Source organism: Zosterops lateralis, assembly GCF_965231275.1.
Source record: "Zosterops lateralis genome assembly, chromosome: 9".
NCBI classification, from domain to species: Eukaryota; Metazoa; Chordata; class Aves; order Passeriformes; family Zosteropidae; genus Zosterops; species Zosterops lateralis.
In genome coordinates this window covers 4,312,694-4,340,586 of record NC_139769.1, presented here as the reverse complement: position 1 = coordinate 4,340,586, position 27,893 = coordinate 4,312,694, and the positions used below count along the sequence as shown (strand labels likewise).

The following is a 27,893-nucleotide window of genomic DNA, read 5'->3' as shown; positions in this document are numbered from 1 at the left end:
GGGCACAACCCCACAAGGACTGTGCATCACCACGCTGGGATTGGAGCTGCATCATATCTGTCACAGGATACAGGGGGAGATCCCTAAAAAGACCTTCCTTTAAAATAAGGAAAACTTGTTAAATAATTTCCTTGGGAGGCAAAGAAAGAGCTTGTACCTGTGGCTAATACAGGATTTGCCTGTAGTGCTTAGAGAGGGGGTGATGAATAGACCTCATGAGTGCTGGTGGGGAGGAGGATGAGGAAGGAGTGGAGGAAGGGCGTGTTTTCTTCAAGGTTTTAATCCTAAACATCACCATGGAACAAAAAAAAAAAAAACAAACCCAAACCAGTAGAGAAACCATCTCCAGCACTTCCCTGGGGCCTGCAAAGGGATGGAGGTGAAGGGCACAGAGCACGTCCCAGGCTATGCCAAAGCCAAACACTCCAGCTCCCCAAACTCTCCCTCTCCACCAGAAAAATCCAAATATTTGGGCTGGCAGGGCTGCAAAGCTGCGCATGCTTACAGGGCAGTGCTTTATTTTATTTTTTATTTTTTTTTGCTGCAAGGATGGATGCAGGCCAATGCACTTAATAGTAACCACATGGTAAAATAAATAAGAATGCCTGTATAGACTTAAAAGTAAATGTTAAATATTTGCTCTGGTTTTTTTTTTTTTTTCTGATGTCTCTTATGCCAGCTTTGAAATGGCCCCATGGCAAAGAGCGCTTTTATTTTGCTTAAGCCTGGAACATTTAATAATTTCTAATTAAAACATCTTACATTTTTAGGATATTTATGAGCAAACTGATACGGGCTCCTAAAATGTGCCAGGAAAGGGGTAAAAGCTGTACACCACAGTCAGATTTAAAGGTTTTTTTTTTTTTAAAGCCACGTAAAAACTTTATCCACATTTTTTTCGCTTCTGAAAAGGCATCTACTGAATACATAGAGGAGAAGCCATTAGCAATTTATATTTCTGTTCCTACATTTAGGAGCATTTTTCTGAAAATAAGTAATCATCCTGCAGGCCCACAGTGGGGAGAGAACAGCCTGAACACAGGGGCAACTGTTGGGTAATTCCCTGTTGCTGTGAGTCCTTGGGAGCCAGGAGTCAGCCTTTACATATCTGGGATGCCTAAGTCAGCTTACAAAAATAAAGTAATTTTTGACTGAATGCTTTATCTACTCTTTTTTCATATTTTTTTTTCTTGCAAAGAAATGAGTCAATTTTTCCACTATTTTGTATATTTAACAGCAAGAGTGGTGCTACATACTACTTCTCCCAATACTTTTAAGACCAAAACCAGTTCCAATTTATATGGTTTGCTTTTTAAAGAGCAGATCTTTTGGGGAAACTTGCAATTCTGACGGCAATGAGACCGAGCAACTAAACTGCACTATTTCTTAAAATGTAGAAATATTATGGGTATTTCAGAGCTGACCAACCAGGTACTCCAAAAAGTTAGAAATACTGAAAGTAACTAATAATCAGTGAAGACGTACTCTAAATGGCAGGAAAAATAAAATAAAAATAAAATAAAATAAAATAAAATAAAATAAAATAAAATAAAATAAAAGGAAACATCTCTTGCACATTAAACAGTGTAAAAAACCCCAGCTTTATTTACATTCCCATCATCACCCCACAGCTGACCAGCGTGGGCTGTCATGGATGCAGGAAACACAAAAGAGACCTTCAGGGATGCTCCAGGGGAGAGCAGCTCTCAGGGCAGTCAGTACTGTCTGTCTCAAAGAGAAAAAAAAAAAAAAAAAGAAATTTTTCCCAGCAAGGGCCACCTGGGTAAGAGGAGGCTCATTTGTATGAATTATGCATGAGCATGCAAGGAAATGCTGCAGGAGGGAATTTAAGGGTGTGTTTTGGCAAGGCAAGGCCCATGTTTGCAGCAGATGTGGATTAATATGGCACATCTGAAGGCAAGTCAGGAATCTCCAATTTACACAAGCCATGACTGGACAGGGCTTTTTTTAGCTGCAGTTGGACTTGGAAACTTGTCCAGCAGCAGAGCAAAACTGGAAATACTTATTTAATATTTAATGCTGGCTGTTTACCTGAACTCCCCCTTGTAGTAAAGCATCCCCCACCCCTGAGTAAGTACCTCTGTATAAGAAAAGAGTTTCAGTTTACCTTGAGATATTTTAGGAAATTTAGCTAGAAAGTTCTGTGCCCTTCTGATTGTCCATTCTCATTGCCCTTCTCAGGGCCAAGAGAGAAGAGCCTGTGGGACCTTGTCACTGTCCTTCAAATTCTGGACCTCTCCCTATTGGCAGCAAGCCAAACTGTCCCTCCTAAAACTCTAAGTATTTAGGAAGGAGCACAGAGGAACTAAGAGGCTTTTTGGAGTGTTTCTAGCAGAGTGTCAGAGGTTTTCTCGGACACTTCTGCACGGCTTTTCTTTTGTTTTCTGTAACATTTGTTATTTTTCACTTATTAAAACTTTTACTTTACAAAACACCTCTTGAAGAGCAGTCTCCCTAAATTATTTTAAGCCAATCTGTAAGGGCTGGACCTCAGAGACTGATACATTTACACATGGCTCATAACACTCTGTAAAACTGTATCACCCCCTGCCTTCTGAAGTTTTAAGTACCTTCCCCCAGCTATCTCCAAGGAGAAAGAGAGGAAAACATGCGCCACAACAAATAAAAACCCGAGTTTACCTGAAATTCAAGTGCTCCACCAGCACATACCCATCTGAGGGGAGAGAGAAAAAAGAACAGAATTAAAATCTGAGCGAATGTGGCCGAGCACCAAGGGCGTGCTGTGGTTTGGGAGTTGATTTGTCACCCAGGGCTGGGTTGCAGACTCACATCTGCCCTGGGCGTTGCGGCAGATGACGGCGTGGCCCTGCGGGACGTCGATGACATCCAGCTGTTCCCCAGCTGTGAGCGGGAGGTCGGCGCGGCGCTGGCTGGGCACCGAGCACTGGGCGCTGGCCGTGCCCAGCACACGGATCTCCTTGTCGTACTGCAGGACAGAGGGGAGCCAGCAGTTAGTCTGTGTGGGTGTGAAACATCTCCGAGGACAGGGGAGAGGGAGGGAGGAAGGGATTTCAGGATGGGTTGTCACAGAATTGCTGGGTTGGAAAAGATCTTCAAGATCACTGAGTCCGACCCACGCCGTAACACCTCAGCTAGACCATGGCACCTACTGCCACAGCCAGTCTGGTTTTGAACACACCCTGATGCCTTATGTTTTAACTTCTGTGATTTTTAGATTCTGTGCTGCCTAGGGATGTAGTTTCTGAGCTTCATGTTAAGTGTTAGTCAGCTCTCTTCACAGAGTAGGGAGACAAAACAAATCCTTTTCCTGCTGGAGACCAAGGACAACTTTCAGGCCCAAAAGCACAAAAAATGATGGACTGAAGAGAGAAACAAGAAGGATGAGACCTCACAACCTGAAGCTGTAATTGGACAAATAAACCTCAATATACAAATGGATCAAAACTTACAAAAATGTAAGACCTCATGACCAGTTTTCCATTTTGTGATCATTCTTAGTCCACCTTGGGTGTAGCCCTGGCCAGGCTCTTGTCCTGCCCAAGGTGTACCCTAAAGGCCTTTCAATAAATATCTACTTTATTCTCCAGCTCTGTCCAGTCTCTGTTTTAGGTCAGCCTTCCCAAGGCATCATCCAGGATGGTGACTCCACCACCAGCCCAGGCAGACCATTCCAGTACTTTATCACCTCTTACATAAAAATCTTTTTCCTAACATCCAACCTATACTTCCCTTGGTGCAGCTAAAGACTGTGTCCTCTCATTCTGCCTGGAGAAAGAGACCAACCCCACCTGGCTACAACCACCTCTCAGGGAGTTGTAGAGAGTGATAAGGTGATAAGGTCACCTCTGAGTCTCCTTTTCTCCAGGCTAAACAACCCCAGCTCCCTCAGTTGTTCCTCACAGGGTTTGTGTTCCAAGCCCCTCACCAGCCTTTGTTGCCTCCTCTGGACTCATTTGAGCATCTCAACATCCTTCCTTGAGGTTGTAAGGCTTTGGGGAGAAAAACCCCAACAATGACCCTGATGAAGATCCAGATTAGAGGAGAAGGCAGCAGGTGAGTGGGACTGATGCCTTGAAATGGCTTCCTAAAACCACTGGTGGCTAGACAAATTTAAGAGAATAAAAGTGGGTATTTATTGAAGGCCTTCAGCAGGCACACCTTGGGCAGTCAGAACCCTCCCAGAGGCTGTCCCAAACTGGACAGTGGTCACAAGTTTTTCAGACAATTATAAATTTGGTCAATTTACATATCAGGGGTTAATCCTCCAATTACAGCTTCAGTTAATGGAGTCATATTCCCCCAGTTTTCTCCCCCTCAATTCACTTTTGTTTATACTTTTTTGTGCCTGAGGCAGTGAGGTGTCCTTGAATATCAGGTCTAGAGGGGTTGTTTTTTCTGACCAAAATGTGAAGACAGTAACTAACACTCCATATGGAATTTAGATGTACAGTAATGCAGTACAGGATTTGAAAAATATAAAAGCTAAATCCTAAATCATCCTAAGGACACCTTTCCCAGCACAGCTGAGGACCAAGAAGGTTCCACCAGGTGTCTTTTAAGCAAACCATGGAGCTGCTTTTTTCCTCTGGAAACCCCAGATTAGGCAAGAAGGCAACAGGTCAGGGGACAACTTCCCCAGCACAGCTGAGGACCAACAACATGAGATTTTAAACAAACCACAGAGCTGCTTTCCTCCCCTGACACAGCCAGAAAGACACACACCATGAATGTCTCTCTAAAGAGCTTCTCCTCTTTGTCCATCTTCTTGCTCTTTTCTTCACTGCTCTTCTTGAATTTGAAGATATTTCTGCAACGAGAGAGACACACACACACACACGTATTCACTTCTGATCTCCATTAAAATGACCCCTGGCACATCTGAAATTGCAACCCAGAGCCTAATTCCAGCCTTGTCTGCAAGGAACCCTTGGAATAGCAAAACACACTGTTCACATCCCTATTTCTCAGAAATGGGTGAATAGACAACTCAAATTTGTTAGTGAGGCACAACTTGAGCCATTTTGTATCTCCATTTGTGATATTTTTTTTTATTTTGGTCTGTAAACAGTGTGGGAACAAATCAACTCTCTGTTGAGTGTTTCAAATCAGCCCCATTTTTATGGAAGTCAACAATTCACTTTTCCCCCAGCAGTTTGTCTCCTTCTGGTTTTATTTATACTCAGAAATAAAGGGTCCCCAGATAACTCTCATCCTGAGTCATTTATGGAAGTGGGGTTTGACACAGCTCTCCAGATGTTCTTTGGGTTTTTTAGCACATGGAGGAGAAAGTCTCCCAGGCAGACATTTATATGGCACTGTAAAGTGGAAAACAAGTTCTTATAACCCACTTAAAGGGAGTGGGGCATTCCCTGCATATGGGGATGCCACTCTTTCTGATACAAAAATTACAGCTGTAGCATTCATTTTAAAACTAAGATAGGAAACAAACACCAAACAAAAAAAATCCCCCACTCTTTTGTAATAAATTATCCATCCTTGGCTCATTTTGATGGGCTTAAAATTAAGGAGGCAGGGAAACAAGAGCTGAAATTAGGGAATTTTAAGCTGTGAAAAGATTTCTCCTTGGGTAGGACCTGTGATCTCTGAGGGAAAGTTGAAATTGCATAGACTCTCTGGTGATCTGTAAAGTTATACCTGTGACATTGCACAGCACAACCAGTGGTGTTTGAGCAGCCCCATACAGGATCTCCATGGTGAGAACCTGAAAAATGGGTCTCTGATTTACATTTGAAGTCTCAGGCCATGAAAAAGGTCATGAAAAAGGTTGTTGTGGTGCATATTTTTGTGATCTAAAATGGGAAAGGAAATCTCCCACTTCCATGTGAATATTTGCAGCACCAGTAACAACAACAACAACAACAAACAAAAAAAAACACCCAAAAACCCACAAAACCAAAAACAAAACAAATTTTAAAAAATTTGCTTTTATGCACACACAGCACAGCAAGAGCCAATGCAATCAGACCAAATAATCAATACTTTGAAATGAAAGGTGCTTGCCAAAATCATAGAACTACAGAATGGGTTGCTCCAAGCCCCATCCAGCTTGGTCTTGGACACCTCCAGGGATCCAGGGGCAGCCACAGCTTCTTTGGGCAACCTGTGCTGGGGTGTCCCCATCCTCACAGCCAGGAATTCCTTCCTAAAATCTAATCTAAACTTACTAAAATAGTAAATTGGAGTCAAATATACAGCAAGCAACAACTTTTTGTCTCAGCTCAGTGGAAAGTCATGACAGGACCTCAGGCTAAGACCTCTGGGTATCCTCTCTTGCTCTCAGTTCAGATATAAGAGTTTTGTTTCACCCTTGAAGTATTTCCTGCAAAGATTCCTGAACTCTGGGTTCAAAGGGGAAGGACCTGTAATATCAACTGCTCCTGAAACCACTTAAAGACGTGTACAAAGTCAGAAAAAATGGAAACACAGAATGGAAATCAAGACCTTTCCAGGTCGTCGATGCTTTTCCTTTTGTCCTTGTACTCCTTCGGCATCCGCAGTTTTGGCATCCGGACTCTGTACTTCTCCTCCTTCCCTCTGAGGGGAACAGACATGCAGGAATTCAGGTTTTCTCCCAGTAGATCGTGTCCCCCTCCCCAGGCCTGTGATTTTCCTCTATTTCCCCCCAGCCTGCCCTGAAATGCAAACATGTGCAGTGATTTACACCCGCACGCGCGGCAGCCGCAATCGTCTGGCAGCAACGCACCAGGACACACTGTTCCCATTAAAAGCAATTTTTCTGACAAGGAGCCTGCCAGGACTGGGCTGATGGTCGGTCTGGGAGATGGAGTTTTCCTTCCTTAGGAAAAAAAAGATCTGATTTTTCATGTTGTTTCAGGGAGCTGCTCGCTCCTTTTCACATCTCTGGCGCTAACTGGGTAACAGCGAGGAAATATTCTGCCAAATTAAACACACACGGGGAGGGCACCTGGACTGTCTCCAGAGGACTGAATCCCAACCGGCTCATAGACTTCAAGCACAGCACCAGGCACAGGTTTGTGCCAGGAGGGAAATCTCCTTGGGTTGAGGACAAACCTAGGACAGGGCAATCTCCTCACCTGGTTTCTTTCTGCCCCACCTCGACATCATCATACACGTTGTCCTCCTGGGAGACAGCTGCTGTCAATCAAAATGCAGGACAGAAAATGATTAGGAGATGTCACTCTGAGCCTGGCACTCCAAATAATTTATTGCAGAGGAAAATTTGGGCTGCTGCTCATCACTCAACCCAAAGGGGCCAAAGAAATGCAAAAAGAGCCCCGGGGCTCCCAACCACCCAGCAAAGATCCAGCACAATGAATGATGCTTGGGTTGGTTAGTTGTGTTTATGGGCAGTTTTCTGCATGGGTTTGGCCATTCAGCTCCATGAATGGAACAGGAGCATCAGCAAAGCCCCAGCTTTGCACTGCAGCCAGCACAGGCAGAGTTCCCAACATAAGGACTTGGATGTGTTCACTCCAGCACCTCCTCAAGGCTGAGGTTGCATCCACTCCATTTATGTAAAGGATGAACGTGACCCTCTAGCAGGCAGGAATGAAGAGTTTTACCAAAAGCTGCTAGAGTGCCCTGGGCTCACACACCACTGCCAGCCTGGGAGCAGTGGTCCTGCATGAATTGTTTCACACGTTACCTTCCTGGATATCTCCAAATATGCAGGAGGAATGTTCTTTAAACCAAAACCACCCAAAATGATCGAACCCCTCACCCTCAAATGAAACACAAATCTCTATCAAGTCCTCCAACCCCTGCTGCCACAATACATGATTTTCAGACAGGCACAGTGCACCAAGCTGATTGTACAAAACATTTGCCTCTCAGAACATACACAAACCCCCAGGAGTCAGGTACAGGTATGTGCTTACCTAAATTTGGTACTGAAATGGAAACCAATCTGTGGATAGAAAAAAAGGCTTTTAGAAAGAAATCTGCACATCAGCCATGCCCAAGAAAACATGAAGAGTTGTTGCTCTGATCTTTTTCAGCCTTCTGATGTTGGCATTTTTGTAGTGGAGTTTTTCACAGATTTTCATGTAAATAAAGTGATCTATTGTAATTGTCTTTCTTGTTTTTCATTCCTCTCTTGAGGAGGGACAATTGATGGACTTCCAGTTTGACCAGTGTAGTTGGAGAGGTGGCAACCTCATCCTCCAATCCATGGTCATTGTCCAAAATCTATATAAACCCAAGTAGAAAAATAAACTTTCCTCTCTTTGCCCTGACGACTTCACTGTGTGCATGCTGTTTATTTCATGTCCTATAGCAATAAGGAGTCCCAAAAAGCTGTCAGTGATGCTGCTCAAGTGACAGAGACAGGTTGAGGTGTGTGGGCTCCATGGCACCAACAGCATTTCCCCAAATGATATCCCTTGATAAATAAGCATTTCCATCCTGACAGCAATAACAGCCATGTGTTCACCAAGCAGGAAAGTTCTGCACTGCATCCAAAGAACAGCCCAAACTCCTGCTGCCCTTCCCAACAGCAAGGGGGAATTTCTGGACAGGTGGAATTTTTAGTCAGTAGTAATTCCTTCCTGCAAGTCTACAAACATCAGGGGTTGTCCAAGAATTCAAAGGTGACAATGTCTGTAGATATCTAAGATGATTTCAGGAGCTTTAAGGGTTCTTTGAGACAGGAGGATGGCACAAAGCCTGGTGGGTCTTTCCCTATAATGATATTTATATTTGAAGGAGTCACTGCAGGGCATCTCATGTGAAAAAGGTTTGTAAGGAAAACAAATCTTTCCTGACATAAAAGAGGAAAGGTTTAAGCTGGAATTTCCAAAGAAATGAGACAAGGCAGCATTTTCCTGGTGTTCAGGCACTGTGCATGGGGTGAGGCCCTCGCTGGCAGCAGTGGAGGACAGGTTCTGCACACTTGAGGAAAAGGAAATTTCCCTGGAAACTTTCTGATGGTTTCGAATATTAGAGTACCCAAAAAGGCACTGTAGGAAGTTATACAATATTCTCTGCTCTGTTAGAATGAAAACTCACTGTTAAACCTCTTCAGCAGATGCTCTTCCCAACTTGGCTCTGAATGGAACTTGGAATGAAACCCCACATCAGCAAGGCTGTCCCTAATCCTGGCTCACAGGTCAAGGCAGCAGGTATCAACTTTCTTCATTCCCTTCTGCACCTTGTGTCATGCTGAGGTATCAGAAAGGTACCAAAGGCAGCAGAAAATCTATGAAAACCTGGAAACTGTAGGCTACATCTGCCATAGGAACTCCTAGTGGGTTGATTGAAGCACTTTTGGCATAGGTTTCCTTACTTCTAGATCTCCTGCTCTCAAATAATTGCCGGGAGGAATGCTCAGGGTTTGAAAGGGAAAGGGATGGGACCACCAACATTTTCTTACCTTAGGTTGTCCTTGAGCCTGAAATGGTTCAGCTTCAACTTTTCTATCTTAAACAGGTTTCCAAACCTCTTTTGTTTTTCTGTTCTGTCCAAAAGAGAAACAGGTTTGAAATTAAGAGACATGGGGAGCAGAAGCAGCCCCAGAGATCCTGAGGCAGGGAAAGGAAGGGGAGCCTTGGACCTCAGCTCAGAAGAAGAATTTTAGACAGACTCACTGGGATAAGCATCAACACAGCAAAAGGTGCTTAATTATTAAGTCTCCAAGCTCATATCTTTGAATAACTTTGAACTTTTCTATTTTAATTGAAGTTGTTCTCCTCTGACCCAACAGAGGGTGATCCAGGTTTCTTTGGAGTGAAATTTCCTGAGGAAAGGGCAGCATTACCCAGAAGCACTGCAGTGACCATTAGAGGAGACATCAGGGGCACCTCCTGAGCCACCCTCCATCACCCATTTCTGCTGTGTGTGTCCTTGGGGAGGACAGTCCATGGCACACACTTCTCTCTGAAGTTTACAAAGGGTTGCAAACCTACACAGCAATTTTCTTGTAAAGTGTCTGCAAGCAACCAAGATCCTCCCCTGGGGGTCATTAACTCTGCACAAGGACCATTAAAAACCCTTTATGTGTCTCAGCACACTTAATCCTGCACGTGGGATCAATAGAGAGATCACAGAAAGGCTGGTTTGGGGATTAAGACCCTGACCTCTGGAACCTGTGAATTTGGTACCAAAAGATCTTGAAATTCCTTTGCGGCCCCAGCAAAGATGCACTGCTCCCTTTGTGAGTCAGCAAGAGGGTTTAATTTCTGCACCCATGTGCAGAGGGGAGAAGAAGAGGCAGGGATGTGCTTCCCAGAGGGTGGGGATGTGCATGATCCATCCGGGAATGTGCATGATCCATCCATCCATCTCTGGATGGAGAAGCTGGTGCACCCCCACCATGCAACCCCCATGGACAATTTGCAGGGAAATGACACTTCCTTCTTTTAATAACCATCCCCTGTCACCTCCAGGGGTTCAGCTTCCCCTTTTTCCTCCCTCTCTGTCACACACACAGGCTCTACATCCACATGGAAGCTGGACTGGGATCCAGATGCAGTTTGCCAGTGCAAGCCTCCCACCCCTAAGGGAAAAGTAGAATTACAGCAACACCTTGTTATTCCTCCCACGCTGCTCCTCAGGAGAGAGAGAACCACCAGCTGCACTCCAAGCAACTGTGTGCCACATTTGCCTTCCCTAAAGGTTGTCTCCACTCCTCACAAAGGCAACTTTTTACTGCATGAGGGTAGGGAACCACACAAAACACAACTACACTTCACGTTACACCTCTTAATCCGTTTGGGAAGCGCCGGCAACGCACAAACCCGAGGCTGCAAAACTCATTGGTTTTATAACACATCCCCTGGAAAAAAATATCCTGAGAGGCTACACAAAAATGAGAAGGTTGCAAGTTAGTTACAGCACATCAGGTTCTTCTCCAGCCTCCTGTGATCTCAAATGTGAGGATTTTGTCCTGTTTATACGGGGACAATTTGTCCCTCGAGCGTCACCTCTTTTGGCACAAAAAAGGTGCCAATTCTCAGCTACAGCTGAGCAACACTTTTAATCAAGAGGAAAACACTCTTCATCAAGTGAGACTGTCCTGTGTGTTTGATGCAGGAAGAGGTCTGGGAGGGCAGTACTTCCAAAGGATAGAGGTTTTTTTTTTTTCTTTTTTACAGGAATAAAAATCCCTCTCACTGCTTTGGGATTTAATTTTGGTAACGGCTCTCTGCTCCCTAAGTGTTAGCCAAAGGGGAAAGAGGGAGGAAGAAGGGAAGAAACCCACCCACACAACAACTTTTCTGCAGTTGAGTCAAGTTTAAAAAAAAAAAAAAAAAAAAAGGCTTCCAGCCAGTACCTGGCATGTGAGATCAAGGCTGAATGGTCAGAATTTCAAAATACAGAAATTGCAACTTACTCTGGTTTTGCTGGGTTATCACCCCCAATCTCAACATCTTCGTATGTTTCCTCGTTGCTGTTTCCTGAAACTTAAAACCAAGGCATGCCATTAGGACAAGCCCTGTTCAGTGCCAATAAGGTGAGGTTTGCAGGACAAATAGCACCCAGACCTTTTACATTTTGCTCTTACAGAGGCTTCAGGGCTGCTCAAATTAATTCAATGCTAGATATGGACACAGCTCCCCACTGGTTTTAATGGGAATTTAGAGCAACCCAACCAGAATGAGACACCGTAGATGCTGAAAGCGAAATAAAACCATTCCCCAGCCCAGATTTAAAGCAGCTTCTGTTTGAGCTTTCCCCACTTACTGCTGTCTGAAGTGAAGGAGCTTGAGGCATCTGAGCCGTGGCTGCTGGAAGACACAAGTGTGACATTGCTGCAGGAGAGATTTTAAATGGCATTTCACAGACACAGGCACTGCAAGGTCCACACTCACAGTCTGTCCTGCAGCTCCTCAATGTCATCATAGATGTCCTCTGGTGCCTTCAGAGACTGCCAAGGGGTTTGGCCCATGGCTGTTCCTTCTGCCTGTGGAGCACCAACACCCATGCTGTGCCCTGGAAATGAGAAAGGACCTGTGCTTTAGGAGCTTTTCTGAAAAACTTCTCTCAAAGGAAGCACAACTGTTGAGGGTAACACAACAAATAAGAGCCTACAGATGTATTTTTCCATTCCAGGAGTCCAGGAAAAACTCTGCTCTGAGATGTGTCAAGAAACAAAAGTGAACAATTTTCAAAGCTTTTAGCTTTAAAGCCTTTAAAAGTCATAAAAATATTTTATGTTTAAAAAACTCTAAACATCTGTCGATTTTTTTTTTTCAGTTGTGGCAGCTCTGACCCAAATCTCCCTCACCTAAAAGCATCCAAGAGATTATTCTTGGATCTCCAGAGAAGTGATTGGAGGGAAAGCTTGGCATGGTTGGTGGAAATGTTAAGATCTAAATAATGAACCAGTCTATTGGAGCACACCTGTAAATCAACACCTTGGAAAGGAGCCAAGGAGGATGAGCATCCCTGAGACGGATTTCACTGAGGGCTGGAATCAAGCCTGGGAGTTGCACCTCACGAGGTTAGAAACAGATTATTACTGGAGAACTCTTTAAGTGGCAATGATAAAACCTTCAGATTGATTTAAGAGGGTTGGAGCAATGCAGAAATACAGGCACACAAATAAAAGCAGGTAGTGTTTGTAAATGGATATGGGGACTGTTCAAGGCCAGGCTGGGCAGGGCTTGGAGCAGCTTGTGCTAGGGTTAGAATAGTTGCTAGAATAGTGCAAAATGTCCCTGCCCGTGGCAGGAGGTGGAAGGAGAGGATCTTTAAAGTTTCTCCAACCCAAACCATTCTGATTCATGCTGTAGATCTTGCTGGACACAGGCACCACCTCAATATGGTTCAGCTAAAGACCAAAACTGCTGCAAAACATCCAAATTCAGCAAATTAGAAAAACAGGCAGGGATGGACCAAACAATTCTCCAAATCAGCCTCTCTGTTGAAGCAGGAGGCTCACCAGGAGTACTTTGGGAAAAAAAATCCCAGCAGAAATTACCTCCAGCTGTTCAAAGGTCAAGCAAACCAGCAAGATCTTTTACAGAAACAGACACCAACCAAACCAGAAAATTATTATGAGGTGATTTAAAATAATAAAAAAAAAGGAGAAATACCTGAGAACCACACCAATAAAAATAACCACGGTCACAGTCAATTTACACTTTCTCCTTCACACTCCTGGTCTGTCCACAGAGCCCAACAGAGCTACTTTTCTCCCTTTCATCTTTGAAATGCAGCCATATCACACCAGTGGCTTGCAGAGAATGGTGAGCCCATGAACATTTATAGCTGAAGTTGCAAACCTGCTCTTACAGAGGGGATGGGATTTGGTTTAACTGTGCAGCTGAGGTGCCTGTCAGCAGCTCTGGTCTCTGCCTCAGAGTATCCTGAGAGAAGGTCTCGGGTTGGTTTTCTCACTCAAGATTCAGGTTGTTTAAAGTCCTTGGCCCTCTAAAAGCCTCAAGTCGCGTTGGTACAAAGAAGCGGAGTCTTCTAGGCCTTGTTTTCTGGTTTCTCGAGTTGTTTATTATTTGATATCACAGAGTTTTTCTCCGCTCCCAGCCAAGGTCCGGACAGCGGCTGGGACACGAGGGGACTGCCCCTGGTGGGACATCACCTCACATTTATACAGATAGCTACGTGTAGGTTATTTACTATTTTGTACCAATGCCCAGTGCTTACACTAAAAGGGTCACTTCTGCTTTGACCCAATCCACTCTAACTACCTTATATCATCACCACCCCAGAAGATGGAGGATGAGGAAGAAGGAGAGGGACACGAGGTACCACCCAAATTCCACCATCTTGTCCCCCATTTACCTCTATTCTAAGAATTCTAAAACTGCTAAGTTTTGCATGTTCTACTGTGCTAAACTACTATTTTCACTTCCTGGTGATTTGCAATTCCTCTCCTAATGCTGGAAGTTTCTCCCATGGGCTGAGATCAAACTCAGTGTCTTCCTGGGCTCTGTGCCAAGGTTTCCAACCCCTCTGGACCAGCTCCACACACCCCTGTCCAGGGCTCAAATTCCCTTTCCTGGGTCCCAGGTCATCCAAAGGGATGTCCTGGACTCCAACAAGAAGGAGCTCAAAGTCAGCCTGGCACCATGAGGGGATGGAGCAAGGAGCCATCATCCACCTCAGTGAGGGAGACTTCAGGCTCTCATCCTGCTCATGTGTATTTCCATCCCAAGCCTTAGCCAGCCCCTTTCCTGAGACTCCATAAATTACAAGGAGCAGAGGAGATGGATTTCAGCTCTCACGGATAAGGGCAATCTGCTAGAAAAACAAACACCTCGGCCCGAGTTATGCAGATGGTTAACCAACTTAGGAAGCTATTTGCACAGCCAAAATAAATGATCCAGACCAGAATGCAAACCCTCATGCAACCTTTTGCCCCGGTTTAACTGAATTGGTTCAAGAGTTGCATCCAAATTTAACATTATTTCCCATATGGAAGAGACATTTGGGCAGCAGATGGGGCTGGGGCTTGAGGAAACACTCAGTGGTGCAATGAGATACTCACAGTGCTCTGCTCTGTCTTTTGCCAGCCCTGGTGGGGTTGGATAAATTGCAGTTTGGGGGCTGGTCACATCCTGCTGCCCTTGCAGAACCTCCAGCCCACCTCTGCCATCTGCCTGGGCACGGCTGGTGGGACACATGTACTCATTTTCACCTGTCTGGGATCAAACACTTGGGTTGGTCAGTGCAGCTTTCTAATGTATATTTCTAATGTACATCTATGCATCCATAAGAGTATAAATTATCTGTGGGCTTAAAACAGTTTCCCACCTTCCTCCATCAACCTTTCAGATTGAGGAAGTTGCGTGATGAACAAGCAAAAGAGAAGGTAGAAACTCCTTGGAATTAAGGGCTCAAGTTTCAACTGTTTCCTAAAGAGTGGGAGGACAGAAGGAGAAGGGACATCCCAGAATAATTATTAAAATTAACCTCAAGGATAGAATTACCTTGAAAATTTCATTCTCTTCCAGTTTTGTTCTTTCATGACTTGGTTTTCCTTCTTTTTCATCCTCTGTTCGAGCTCTTTCTGGGCTGAAATGTTCAGAAATAGAAATAGGAGAGATCTCAGCACACAGACACTTCAGCAGTCACAAACACATTGCCTTGTGACAGTGCCCAAATAAGTAGCTCATTTTCCCTCTGAATGAGGGAGATGCCCAAATGGCCACCAGTAAAGTAAGGGCAAATCCAGATTTAAAGGATATAGTGGTCGCTCAGGGATACTACAAATCATTCTTGGAAAAGAGACAAATTAATATGATTGTTTCCTCATAGCAGGAAAGGACAAAACAGATCCACTGGTGGTTGCACCTGGATGACACAATGTGCCTCTCACCACACTGCACTGAGATTCAGGGAAGAAGAAACAGCAACAGGATGCAGGACATGATACCTTTCTTTCCCAGGACCACAACATTCCCCACAAAAGTGACTCATTTTTATCACATAACCCTTCCATCACTACCTAAAACCCCAACCTTCAGACAGTGACCATAAACACAAACCACAAGGAGCTCAAAGTGTGACATTTGTAGGGTGAAATTCAGGATGGACCTTGCCTTGCCTCAGACCTAGAACCTGGTGCCCCAATTTGGGAGCCTCATAACTCTCCCTGTTTACACTGCTCAGGTTTCAGTAGGAATAGACAGTGTTTTTCACAGTCTCCCTTCCAGATATGCTTCAGAATAAAAAGAAGCTTAGAAACCATGAGTGCTGGCATAAAAAAGCATCATCCACCCTGTCTTGGTCATGAAATATATGGATTTTTTTTCTATTTACTGAGTGTTACAATACTCAATTCCTAACCCAAATCAGTTAGAAGAAGTTTGAGAGAGAGGAAAGGAAATTACCTGGATTTGGCAAAGGGAAAAATCTTCTGTTTCTAGAATAAAGAAGAAGAAAGCCTTCAGCCACTGTGCTTTTCTCAGCAGTCAAGCTTTCATACAAGGCCTCAACTGTCAACCAGCATTTAAAGAAATATTTCTTTAGAAAGCCCAGAAGTATTTTATGTTTGGAATAGTCATCAGACTAAGGATATTTCATCTAGTCTGCAGGACAGGGAATGCACACACTGACAAAATATACAGGGATAATAAAACAGTGCTAGGGTTGGAGCAATGGAGCTACTGGTCAGCATGGAAGCTTTTACAGAAAGGTGAGCTTGCAGAGGAGGAGGAGGAGGAAGTTTTTTTAATTTAAATAAAGATTTCCCAGCCTGCCATAAAATGAGATCCCAGCCAAGACAGAAAACCTCTCTGCAAATCACAGAGATATAAATATGTTTGGAAAGCTGTGTTATTTTCCCAGGCAGTTTGATGGCTCTGCAAGCCAGGGCTTGAAAGTGGAGTTTGATATTTTACAAAGAGTAAAATGTCCCCTGTTTCAGCAGGGTCAGAGCTGATAGGCAGGAGGACATGGACATCTCCTGGCACGAGGTGGTGTGTGCTCTCAGCTGAGCTCAGCTAAGCTGGGCTTCTCTAGGAACAGATTTAGCAATTCCTGCCCTGTGCCATGCAGGATCCTGACTTTCCCCTGCCAGGGGAAACTGCCACCCTCTGCAGCCAGGGGGATGTGAGAAGGGTGATCTGCAGCAGGGGATGAAAGCCCCTAAAGCTGTGCCCACCACACTTATCCCTACTTGCCAGCCAGAGCTCCAAGTGTGCTGCAAGCCAAGCAGCCTGGCTCAATTTTGCTTTTACATCTTCATAGAGGGGTTACCAGCACCAGCTCACCCTTATAGGAAATTCTAGAACTTTTCAGTGGATTTTTATTTTTTTCTCTCCAAAAATTCACATTCTTGATGTTTGGTGCTTAACACTTGGTCTACCACCAACATCCACCCAGTTGGTGTTATCACTTCCTCACATTTCTGCAGAGGAAATCAAGGGAACTGACACTTCCCACTGGTATGTTTGGGAATCTCATTAGTCTTTGTGTCCCCTCTCGTTTATTTTTTTGAGAGTCTTCACAGACAACACACAGAGAAATTCCTGGCAGACAAGAAATACAGATATTGGAAGTTTTCAAGACACTTACCTTGTATTTTTGAGGCTCTGCCTTAGGTACTAGGAAAGATATTTATGAACAGATATTAATTTTTAATCCATGTTAAAGTCACTCCACTTTCAGGTGCAAAACTCAGCTTCAGTTGGGGTGCTCAGCATCCAGGCACACATTCACCATGAAAATTCATCATGTCCTACATCTCCTTCCCTCTGCTATTTGAGCACTGGTTTTTAGGCTGCAGCACCCAGCCTGACTGGACACAATTTTCAGAGATCCATGGAATCCCAGGAGGCTGTGGCAGTTCCCCCCTCCAAAGGAGTTCCTTGGCTCCTTTCCCATTGGGAGAAAAAATCTGTGCACATGGCAGAAATAACCTTCCCAAAAAGAGGCAATACTGGAAAATGTAACAGCAGAGCAGTGGCACCTTTGATAGAGAAAATTATACTGGGAAAAAAATATTGATGGACCTGGAAAAGTCTTGCAGTCTGTGCCTTTCTGTTCCCAAGAAGATGCTGAGGTTTGCCTCACTATCTTTTTATTCTCCTCTATATGGGTAATGTTTTATGATATTCCCCGCTGAGTTTTACAGTAAGCATCATCTTACCCTCACAATTTTAACGTTTTTTTGGTCACTGCCCCAGAGTCCTCACACTGCACAGAGGGACAGGACAGTTCTTGTTCTCCCAGACCACTGCACAGCTGCTTTTTTCAACTACTTTTCTCAACAAGAAAGTGCATTATTTCCTGTTTTAAAGGCTTTTTTTTCCCCTCAGCTAGCACGTAATTCACCTCACAGTCCTGCCTTTCAAAGTACCTTCAATGACACACAAGGTTGTGGTGTCCCCAGACTGATTCAGGTACATCGGGGTTTCTTCATAATTATTCCTCTCTTCAAGTTGAGCGCTGAGAAGATGAAAAAGAGAGAAAAAATTTTAGGTTTTTTTCCCTTCCCTTTTAGTAGTATGAAAAAAAAAAAATCATCTTAAGGACAAGGAAATCAAGTGCTTTGATAGTGAGCCTACAAAAAAAGCAAAGTGAAATCAGGAATTCCTGGGAGGGAGAGGAGACCTGTGCAGGGCTCAGCTGAACCTTCCCCCCAGACTCCATATCCCACTGCTTGTCCTTTGGGAGGCCAGGATGTCTTTGGAGAGCTCAAAGCACATCAGGAGAACTTCCTATCAGGGTTAGAGTCTCCTGCCTACAGCAATCCCTCAAGTAGAAACAGAACAAAAACCGAAACAAAACCCAAGGAAGTCAGAGCGCAGCACTTTTCAAGCCTTCTTGACAACTGATAACAATTGAAACTGATAACAATTCCCACTTGCACTGCTTGGCACGTGGCTTCTCGTCGAAGGGAGCAAAAGAGAAAGGAGAGACAGCAGAGGGGACGTTTAAAGGTCTTTCTCCTGAGCTGATCAAGGCACCCACTCCATGCCAACACCCTGAGTGGCACCTGCCAGCCACAGGAGGAGGGAAAGCACCACAGCTCCAGCTCCACACAGCCTCAAGGGCTGGCCTCCCCAGCACAGTTCCCATCTCCCCATCCTCCTTTTTCCTTCCCTGCTCTAGAAATTAGTGTCATTTGGGGGTAGATGCAGGGGGAAAACCCAACATTCCTGAACTACCCAGGCGAATCTATCAGGCTTCCCCTCCACCCAGTTTTTGGCATTTTAGGAATGCACCAGGAAGCTCCAAATGTACAAGACACAGCTTGTAACACACCTGGGGGACAGGGTAAGGTGGGGAGAGAGCACCAGGAAAAATACTAGCAGGAATTTCTCTCTCCTAACTGAAAGTCTAAAAAACCTCAAGGAGGGTCTGTTTTTCCTGGAATCTCTGCTGTCACAACTCAGCTTCGACAGAGAAAGGACTAAGGGCAAACCAGAACAAGAAACTCAAGGTGCACTTTGACAGCAGTGAAATCAGAGGAAGAAACAAGCCCTAAAGCCAAGCAGGAGGCTGTGCTGAGAGCAGGGGCTGCCCCAGCCCCCTGGTGTCCCCTCCAGCCCCCCAGCACTGAGGACATTGCCCTGCTGGCCCCACTGTGTGTTTTTCCCCACACAAGCAATCAGAGCTCAAGAACAGTCAGCACAAGAAACTATGCCAGGCTCTCTAAGAGACCAGACTTCATTCCAGGTGAGGCTTCGAGGAGGGGAATTCCTGTCCCCAGACTGCTGTTATTTTGCCTTTATCAGAGTTACTTAATTAATTTCCCCCATTATCACACAGTTAATATTTAACAAGTGACCTACTGTAAAGACAATATCACAAGTGTTGGAGCAAGAACAGCAGATCTTGCTGCATTACATTGCTAGAACAGCTTCTAGCTGTTGAAGGAGGTTATTTTTTGACCAGCTCTCTTCTGACAAGTACAGGTTAAAAGTTAACACCAGCCCACGCTGGCAGGGGCACCTCATGATGTCAAGAACAACTTGTTGTGGATAGCTGGAGGAGTTGTTTGGGCACAGAAAGTATTTTAAGAATTCCCCTCTCTTTGCTGTGGTTCAGCTGTTCCATTTTCCCTTTTCACAACTATAACAAAACACGTGTATGAATATTTTCCTCCACTTCTGCTGTTCTTGTTGTACACAACCCAGGCTGCTGCACAACCACTCATGACAAGTGTAGAGGCCAGAAAAAAGTCAGGATCTCCCTGCACACAAAAGAATTGTGCCTGCAAGATTTTTGAGCTGTTTCAGATAAGCTCAAGTGATTTTGGAGCACTACTCAATAAAAACCTCAGTTCAACGTGTGGAGGCAGCTGAAGGGCTGGGATGGTGAGGGAGGGCAGTGCCCTGGTTGTGCTGGCTGCACAAACACAGCATCACAGAATTGTGCAGGAACACAAATTCCTTTGCTGCTGGCAAAGAAACCCCCAACACCTGCTGGTTATGCCAGGGCTTTGTTTCAGCAACAGTTTTCATAATGATTTCTTTTCTAATAACACAGAACTTGAGTACACAGCAAACAGGAAGCAAAAACACAAGGGGGGGAGTGATGACTGTGCCACTAAAGCAAGGCAGTGTTCTACTTCCCACCAGCTAAACACACCTGAAGACACACGGATATGTTTCTCCATGAGGCTTTAAGAGCCCACAAGAGAAAGAAGGGTGAAGTTTTCTCCATTGGGAGAGGGTCACCCCAGCCAGCTTTGAGTTTGTCACACAATCACAGAACCCTAGAATGGCTTGGGTTGGAAGGAACCTTAAAGATGATCCAGTCCCAAACCCTCCCTCTCCCACAAGCAGGGACACCTTCCAGTGTAGGAGCATCTGTGGACGACAGGGAGAGGGAAGTCTGCAGACCTGAGATATTCTACAAACACGGGGTTTTATTGCAAGAGTCATGGGTAAAAAGGGCTTTGCCTTCAGCCATCAGCCTCGGCTGAAGGGAAGCCTCAAAGAGAGAGGGAGAGAGAGTATGAGGTAAGGGAGATGGCAGGGGTAAGGGAGGTAAGGGAACTAAGGCAGGTAAGAGGGCAGGGGTCAGAGTGGTAAGAGAGAGAGTGAGGACCTTGTTACAATACATTATATCTCCTTTTGTGTTGAATATTCTAATTTACAGTGACCAACCCGTACAAGATACAAAACCTACAAACTTTGCATGCAGCCTATGAGAACTACTGTATTACCATATCATCCTATATACTAAACTCTAAAGACTACTTTTCTTATCTACTTTTTCTCTGATACCTTGGCAAAGTAGAAAGGGGCTACATCCTTAGGTACTTTTGTTTTCTATCTCTCAACCTATCTCCAGCTAATCACTATTTTCCCACCTGCCATGATCACATCTCAAAGGTGCCTTCATTTCTATTTCACTCACAAGTTTTACATCTTCACTATTTCTTACCAGGCAATCATACCCGCAAGCCCTTCATGTCCCATCTTTCCCAACATTCCACTAGACCAGGTTGCTCAGGATCCCATCCAACCTGCCCTTGCACACTCCCACTTCCCTGAACAACCCCTGGAGCAAACTGCTGCCTCCAGGAGTGGGATGTTCTCTCCAGGCTGAGCAGGAAATGGGATGGGGAGGTTCCCATCAGCTGTGAGCCACACCTCCCTCTCCCCAGGCTCACCTTTCAGGGGTCAGGTAATCCTCTTCTCCAGCAGCTGCACACAAAGACACAGAGGATTAGTGCTGGAAGACAAGCCCATGGTCCCCCAGAGCACATGGAGGTGTGGCAGGGACAGCCCTTCCTGGCTGCACACAAAGGCAGGAGTGACACAGCACTGCCAGCACAAACTGGGGACATGGCCCCGTTAATATGCCATTATTATTTCACATTTCCATTATTTCACATTTCCAGGCAACGACCTCAGGCTTGCTAGAGGTGGATAATACTGGGAGGGCATGGAGATGATGGCATGTAATGTAACTAGATACCCCAACCAGATAAATATATTTATATTAATATATTAGTATATTCAGAAAAGGCAAGTAGGCTACAATAGAGAAGCCTAAAAAAAATAAGTTTTTCAGTGAAAATTCTCTTTCCCTCTCATTTTTATCAAAGCAGGGCACACCAATAAGCCCTGGCACTGTAAAGCCAAAGAGACTTTAGCACAGCCCTTCTTACAAAAGCAGCTCACTTTGAATTCATCAAAAGTCATGCCTAAAGATTTGGCTATAATTAAGGCTGTATCTATAAAGAAACACCACTTAGCAGCTTAATAAGTGGTCCAGAATATTGTATTATGCAACATCAATAAGTTTTTATTATGGGAAACTGAACTTTTGCATTTCTTGATGTCGGAACACTTAACGACATTGCCCTCTGTTGTATTTAAAACAGAAGTGTGTGGGGGGGTGGGATTAGCAGACTATTTTCTAACAATTTTATTGTGCCTTCCCACAGTTGTGTGCTCCAGAGTTAAGGCATTTCCCATTGAAGAGGAGTGATAAAGATCAGCCCAGCTCACAGGCAGCTGCTGCTGCTTTACAGCCAGCTGTAAACTGCTCTCAGCACGGGTTTCTGAGCATGGGATGGCGTCCAGCCTGGAAAACCAGATCCCTTTTCCAGATCAAGAGCTAAAATCAGCCCCACTGAAACTGCTGGGTTCCTGTTAATGTTTGGGGAAGAAGTTATAAACAAGTAACAAAGCCTGATTTCTGTGCGCTGGAAATCGCGGCCTTACAGACGACAATAAACTGCACATTTTAATTCATTTTCTATAGAACAGACCTGGGGGGCAAAAAGACTAAATATCTCTTACTTGTTTCATTTCCTCTGTGGACCAAAATCATGGTGCTTGGGAGAGCACTGAGATCAACCTTTGGGGGTCTTGGAGGTTTCCCAGGGGCAGGACCCAGGGATTCAGCTGAGCAGAGAGGTTTAATCCTTGGCCACTTGCTCCCAGGGCTGTAAGACCATTTTCTTGCTCCAGGCTGGCAGAAGGAAGGTTCTGATTCTGCTCCAGAGAAGCACAAGGACAGGCACCAATTAGCCCTGATTTAAGTAAAAATCCATGTAGGATCATTAGTTGTAATGCTGACATTTCCAACTGGCTCTGCCTCCTCCCAGTTTCAGTGTCCCCATCACACAGCAGGTCTCTCACCAGAACAAATGGAAATGTCCATTTCTCCAGATTTTTACCACATGAGCCATGCTGGGGTCTCAGCTCTCAACAGCTCCCTTCCTCTGGGTTATAAAATACCAGCCCAATTTTCTGTGCTGATAACAGCTTAATCCGCCAGGATTTAGGGCTGTGGGTGTTTGCAGTGCTCAGTCCAGGTGAGGTGGCTTTCCAGGGTAAACAAAGACTTAAGTTTTTCAGTGCCCTGTCACGTCAGCAAGGGGAACTTCACAGCCTCTGAGTTTCCCAGCACCAGTTTCTCTAAGAAATATCTTCTCAGATCTTGAATATGACCTTTTGCAAAGCTGGGAGGGGGGGGAGAGGGAGGATTCAGGTTTAAGCTCTTTTAATTAGAATTAAACTGTCTTTGCAGACCAGCCAAGCCTTTCACATCTGTGTGAAGTCACATTTACCTTGGGATTGCAGACAGCTAAAGCACACCACAACTAAAATAGTCTCCTTTAGTCAGTTTTCATCCTACTCTCAAAATGTGGACAATTTCTTAGAGTGACTTTCATGGTGGGTTTTTTTGTTTTTGTTTGGTTTTTTGTTTGTTTGTTTGTTTTTATGTTGGAATGGGGAACCCTCCCCTTACCCAAGTGGAGCAGCGGTTTAAGACCCATTTGGTATCTCCAGGACCTCCAGAGCCAGAACAGAGCATGCCAATGGGCAAGTTTGCCCTCTGGTTTGAGGATCCCAAACTTTTGGAACTTTTCCCTCCTGCTGCTGTATCCTGCACTCCCAGATCCCCTATAGACTCCTATATTTATATATTCAGTGTTAAGAATATACCCCACCATACCTTTCTGGTGCTGACGTGGCTCTCTTGGTGCACGATGACCCGACTGGCAGGGCTCAGATGCCACCACACCCTCAGCACCTGCTCCAGCACACCTCCTGTGTCCTCTGGGAGCCTGAGGAGGAGCTCTCCCACCTCTGTGCAGAGCATCCTTCCTCTGGGAATGCCAGTCCAGCACAGGGGAGCTCCCAGAGGGTGGAATCCTGTCCCTGCCTGATGCAGCAGGAGCTGGGTTTGCCACCCTCGGGGTTGGGAGTCTTGGGCTTGTTTTCTCCTTGGAGGATAAAGTCTCTTCCCAGATCTGCAGGATCTGCTGGAAAGAATCCTGGAGAGAAGGATCCTCTGGAGTTGTTTGGCTTGATCCCTGCTGGTCAGTGCCATGGGATAGGAGAGGCTTTTCTGGGCTGCTCTTGGGAGAACGCAGCCCTTTCTCAGAGGCGCTGCCCTTGTGCTCTTTGTTGTGCCCCGTCCAACCCTGAGGCTGTGCCAGGGGCTTGTGCTGGGTGAGCACAGGGGGCTGGGAGGTGGGATGGGCAGGTTTGGACTCTTTCACTTCTCTCTTAGTCAGGGGCAGAGGGCTGGATGTGGTGCTCCCTGCAGAGCCAGGCTTGGGGCCGATCTCCGTGGGAGGTTTCTGCAGGAGCTTGTTGGCCAAGTTGGAGTCATTCTGAAATTTTGCTCGGAGGGCTTTGAAGTCAGTCACACCTTCCTGGGTGAGGGGAGAGAGGAGAGCACAGAACAGCTGCTTACAGAGGTGGCAACAGGCAATTCAAACATTCGTAGTGTTTTCAGAGAGAAACAGGCTGCACACTCAGCCTTGGTCACCAAGAATATGCTGATCCTGGTGAAAATTTAAAAGCAGCAGAGGAGAATTTGCTCTTTCAAAGGAAATTCCAAAGGCTCACAAATCACTTCTGGTGAAGACAAAAGAGATGAAAATGGCAGGGAAATGCAGGAGCACAGCAAGAAAACCAAGCAGGACCAGCGTGACTGAGGAAATGCCTCCTTCTCCTCAATGTCACCAGTGATGGAGAATTTCCCTCACGAGGATCTGGCAAACACTGAACTGAATGTTAGAGCTTTCCTGGCAGAGGTGCTGCAATGCTGTTTATGCACCTGCTGGGTATGAAAGCTGTACTTTATTTTCAGTACACAAGCACCAAACAGGGGAGAGGCCAGTGCTGCTCCAGACATGCCCAGTCCATCCCCATCCTCCTTTGAGAAAACTCCACCATGAGAAGCACTTAATATCCTCCTTGGTGCTGCTTGGTCCTAATGACCCCTGGGACAAAATGCTCTTCCTCCATGATGCTGGTTCAGCTCAGGGTCTCCAAGGCTCTTTGGATGCTTCCCCCCTTGCCTTTAATGCCACTCCAGGAAGCAGAGCACACATAACCCAAACGTGTGGCACATAGAGACACCAAGAGCATCTCCCAGTGCAGTGATGGATACTGGCCACAACACTCAATTCCTCTCCCACACAATGACCAGACCCCAGGTTGTTGAAGAAAAGGAGAAAATCAGTGACAGTGCAGTTTAAAAGGGCACTTAAAGAACATTTTGTTTTGATCCCTCACTCCCCTGCATCCCACTATCCCACGCTGGAGAAAAGGAACCACAGTTTTTGCCTGCAGTGCCGTGGCTTAAATTCAGCCCTGAACTGAACTAGGGAGAAAATATGAAGAAAAATTTATGAGCTACTTAAGTCCTTGAACTGCTCTATAACTTTTTATATGCCATGATTACATTAGGTGCTCTGCTCTGGCAGCTTAGTTCAGCGCAAGGCTTCACGAGAACCTGTCTAATGAGGAAATTGGAAAAAATTATCTAGGACAGAACTTCGTTATTCTGAAAAAAGCCCCAGCCTTAAGTGTTAAGACAGAACAGATGAATAGCATACTGAGGTTTTATTGCATTTAATTGCACGATTTATTAAACACTGACAATTTCTCTTGAATAACCCCTTTCACTGACTTTATTACTTTCACAGGGTAGTACATGATGTAAAGAAGCAGCCCTTGGGGGAGAGGTTTGAATTGCTCCAATTATATTTCATATTAGTGGTCAGCAGCCTGATGCAGTGTGAGCTGCCCAGACAGGCTAATCCAGTGGTGAGCCAAGGGAATGGGAGCTTCCAGAGGAACACAGAGGATGAATCAGATTTTTTTTGGGAAAAAAAAATTAGAAAAAAAAAAATCCCACATGCACCCGATCCCTCCAGCGATGCCAGACAGGAAATAAAGCAGTGAGGTGCCCTAATGCAATTGCAGGGAGCTGCTGCACATGCTGCAGCAGTGGTTGAAGAGTTCAGCGCTGTTTACCTCCCCGTGATTATTTTCTTTATTGGAGAAAGCAGTTCCTTATCAGAGCCCTCAGAGACAAAGAAAAGAGAAAGGAAAAAAATACCTGCTTGTCTCAGGGTGCCCCAGGTGAGGCAGACACAGGGTTTTTGGTCAGGCCTCTCCCTGGCACTGGCTGTGACAGAAGTGGGCTGTGACAGTCATGAGCTTGGCACTAAGTTTAATTAAAGTGGGATGGATACGAGCTTTCTTTCCCACCCTTAAATTGTTACTCTTCTTGCCTTGAAACAACTGATTTGCCTAATTGAGAGGGAGATTGTCTGTGCTCAATGCACTCCCAGTGCCCCTCACTAGGACATGGTTCCCCCCAGAGTGCAGCCCTATGGGATGCTCATGGGAAGGAGGGACAAGTACGGCCCCCAGCCAAATACAGAGAACTGCTGGGCTGGATGGGGTTAAACTGCACCCCATGGCCCCTTCCTGCACACCCACACCCAGCTGGGCAATCCATCCCTCTCCAAAAATCTCCTGTAAATGCTGTTCCCTTGCACAGGGCTTAGCCAGACCCTCCAAGGTGAAGTGAGTTCTCCTGGTCTCTGCAGGGATGATTCCCCATCACAGCTGGGTCTGTTTCAAACCACAAACCCATCCAAGCAGCTCTCCTGTTCCATCCAGGCATCTTCAGCTGGCCCAGGGAGATGCTCAGCCTAAACACAGTGCTGTGCAGGTCATATGTGGTGTCCCAGTGTCCCAGGGAGGGCTCAGGTCCCCAGAAAATCAGAGCAGCTGACAGGCAGGGGGAATACACTCATAAATTTAAAGGCCTGCCAAAAGCTCACAATGTGTATTACAGCTACATCTGGCCAAATAATTGACTGTGAATAATACTACATTTGGCAAAAGCCCACGCAGGATGAGAAGGGAAGAGAGAAAAAAGGAAACAAACTTCCACTGGCCGGAAAGCTTGGAGCATTAAGGAGTCAGGGGACAGAAGCATTACAGAGTCAGGGGGCAGAGAAACTTTCCATATTTTCTCCCTATAAATAAAATGCTCCTTTAACATCAAGATCAGTCTAGGAAGCAGAATAAAGCTCAGCCTAAGCCTATGATAAGGGGGCCTTGTAGAAGGAGCACCAGCGGGAGGTTTGGGCTGATACCTTGGACTAGCCAAAAGGAATCTGAATTACAGAATCCCAGAATGGTTTGGATTGCAATGGACTTTAAAGATCAAATTGTTCCAACCCCCTGCCATGAGCAGGGACACTGACCAAGTTCCTCATAGCCTCATCCAATCTGGCCTTGGGCACTTCCAGGGATGGGGCAGCCCCAGCTTCTCTGGGCAACCTGTGCCAGGGCCTCCCCACCATCTATGTGAAGAATTTATTCCTAATATCTGATCTAACCCTGTTCTCTTCCAATTTGAAGCCATTGCCCCTTATCCTGTCATTCCAGGGCTTTGTCAAAAGTCTCTTTCCAGCTCCCCTGTAGCCCCTTCAAGTACTGAAATGCTGCAATAAGATCACCCCAAAACCTTCTCTTCTTAATTAATTAACTAAATCAAACTGATTCTCATTAGTTTCCTGAAGTTGCTTTTCTAAAATGAATCAACACAGGAAGATAAACCCCCATTTGAGACATGGCACGTCAGGGAGCTGAGAGGAAGCACTGCCTGTTCCCCTCCTGGAATTTTTCTGGTTTACTCCATTCTTTATCTCGATTCCCAGGGGAGCTCTGGTGGGTAAATGTTTAATCTGTGCTGCCCTCTGCCCTGGCGTGGGACTTGGCTGGAGCCGAGCCCAGGCACCCCGGCCAGGCTGCAGATATCATCAACTCATTAACCCGACAAAAGAAATAAAGATTTGTAAAACTTATTCTCCAAAAATGAATAAATTAATAAAACCCAACTCTACTTTTGGTTACAGTAAGAGGCACATCTGCAGCTCATATCAGAGTGAGGGGGAGGAAAGCAGGGGCTGTTTTGGGGCAGCAGAGCGGTGTCTGTGTGTTCTGCACACACAGAGCAGGAGCAGCTCACTCCCAGGATAAACTGCTCCCGGCACTCCATGGAAAAAAACCACCCCAAGCTCTGAACCAGTAGCAGAAAAACAAGCAGAAATCCTTCCCCAGGTGCAGAAGAGACAACCCCAGCAGTTACCAGGTCCATCCCTCGCTGCTCCAGCGGCTCAGCCCGGCATGTTCCGTGTCCCAGTGCCCGTCCCTGAGCCCGTCCAGGCGGAGCCAGCCCTGAACACACCTGGGCTG

The 27,893-nt window shown here is 45.5% G+C and overlaps 1 protein-coding gene across 4 annotated transcripts; it reads right to left on the bottom strand.

Annotated features, from left to right (window-relative positions):
• Positions 1-93: 93 nt before the first annotated feature.
• Positions 94-27,893, bottom strand: FYB2 (FYN binding protein 2). 4 transcript variants are annotated; one of them, XM_083867113.1, is made up of 20 exons: positions 27,787-27,893; positions 23,335-24,040; positions 22,173-22,367; positions 21,035-21,068; positions 17,768-17,856; positions 16,984-17,012; positions 15,798-15,829; positions 14,895-14,979; positions 14,453-14,606; positions 11,814-11,934; positions 11,686-11,729; positions 11,336-11,405; positions 9,377-9,460; positions 7,884-7,912; positions 7,080-7,140; positions 6,466-6,558; positions 4,726-4,810; positions 2,812-2,968; positions 2,662-2,695; positions 94-1,729 (listed from the first exon to the last, which is right to left on the bottom strand). In XM_083867113.1, the coding sequence occupies exons 1-20, from the start codon at positions 27,793-27,795 to the stop codon at positions 1,621-1,623; spliced, it is 2,220 nt and encodes a 739-aa protein (XP_083723239.1). In that variant the 5' UTR covers positions 27,796-27,893; the 3' UTR covers positions 94-1,620. The 4 variants fall into 4 exon arrangements, with proteins under 4 accessions (XP_083723239.1, XP_083723242.1, XP_083723240.1 ...); XM_083867116.1 differs by having other exon boundaries at positions 94-1,725; XM_083867114.1 differs by having other exon boundaries at positions 7,080-7,137.

Coding starts and splice junctions, on each gene's coding strand:
- FYB2 (XM_083867113.1), bottom strand. Junction 11,935..14,452: donor AAAAGACAGAGCAGAGCACT/GTGAGTATCTCA, acceptor TCTCATTTCCAG/GGCACAGCATGGGTGTTGGT. Junction 2,696..2,811: donor CCGCAACGCCCAGGGCAGAT/GTGAGTCTGCAA, acceptor CTCTCCCCTCAG/ATGGGTATGTGCTGGTGGAG.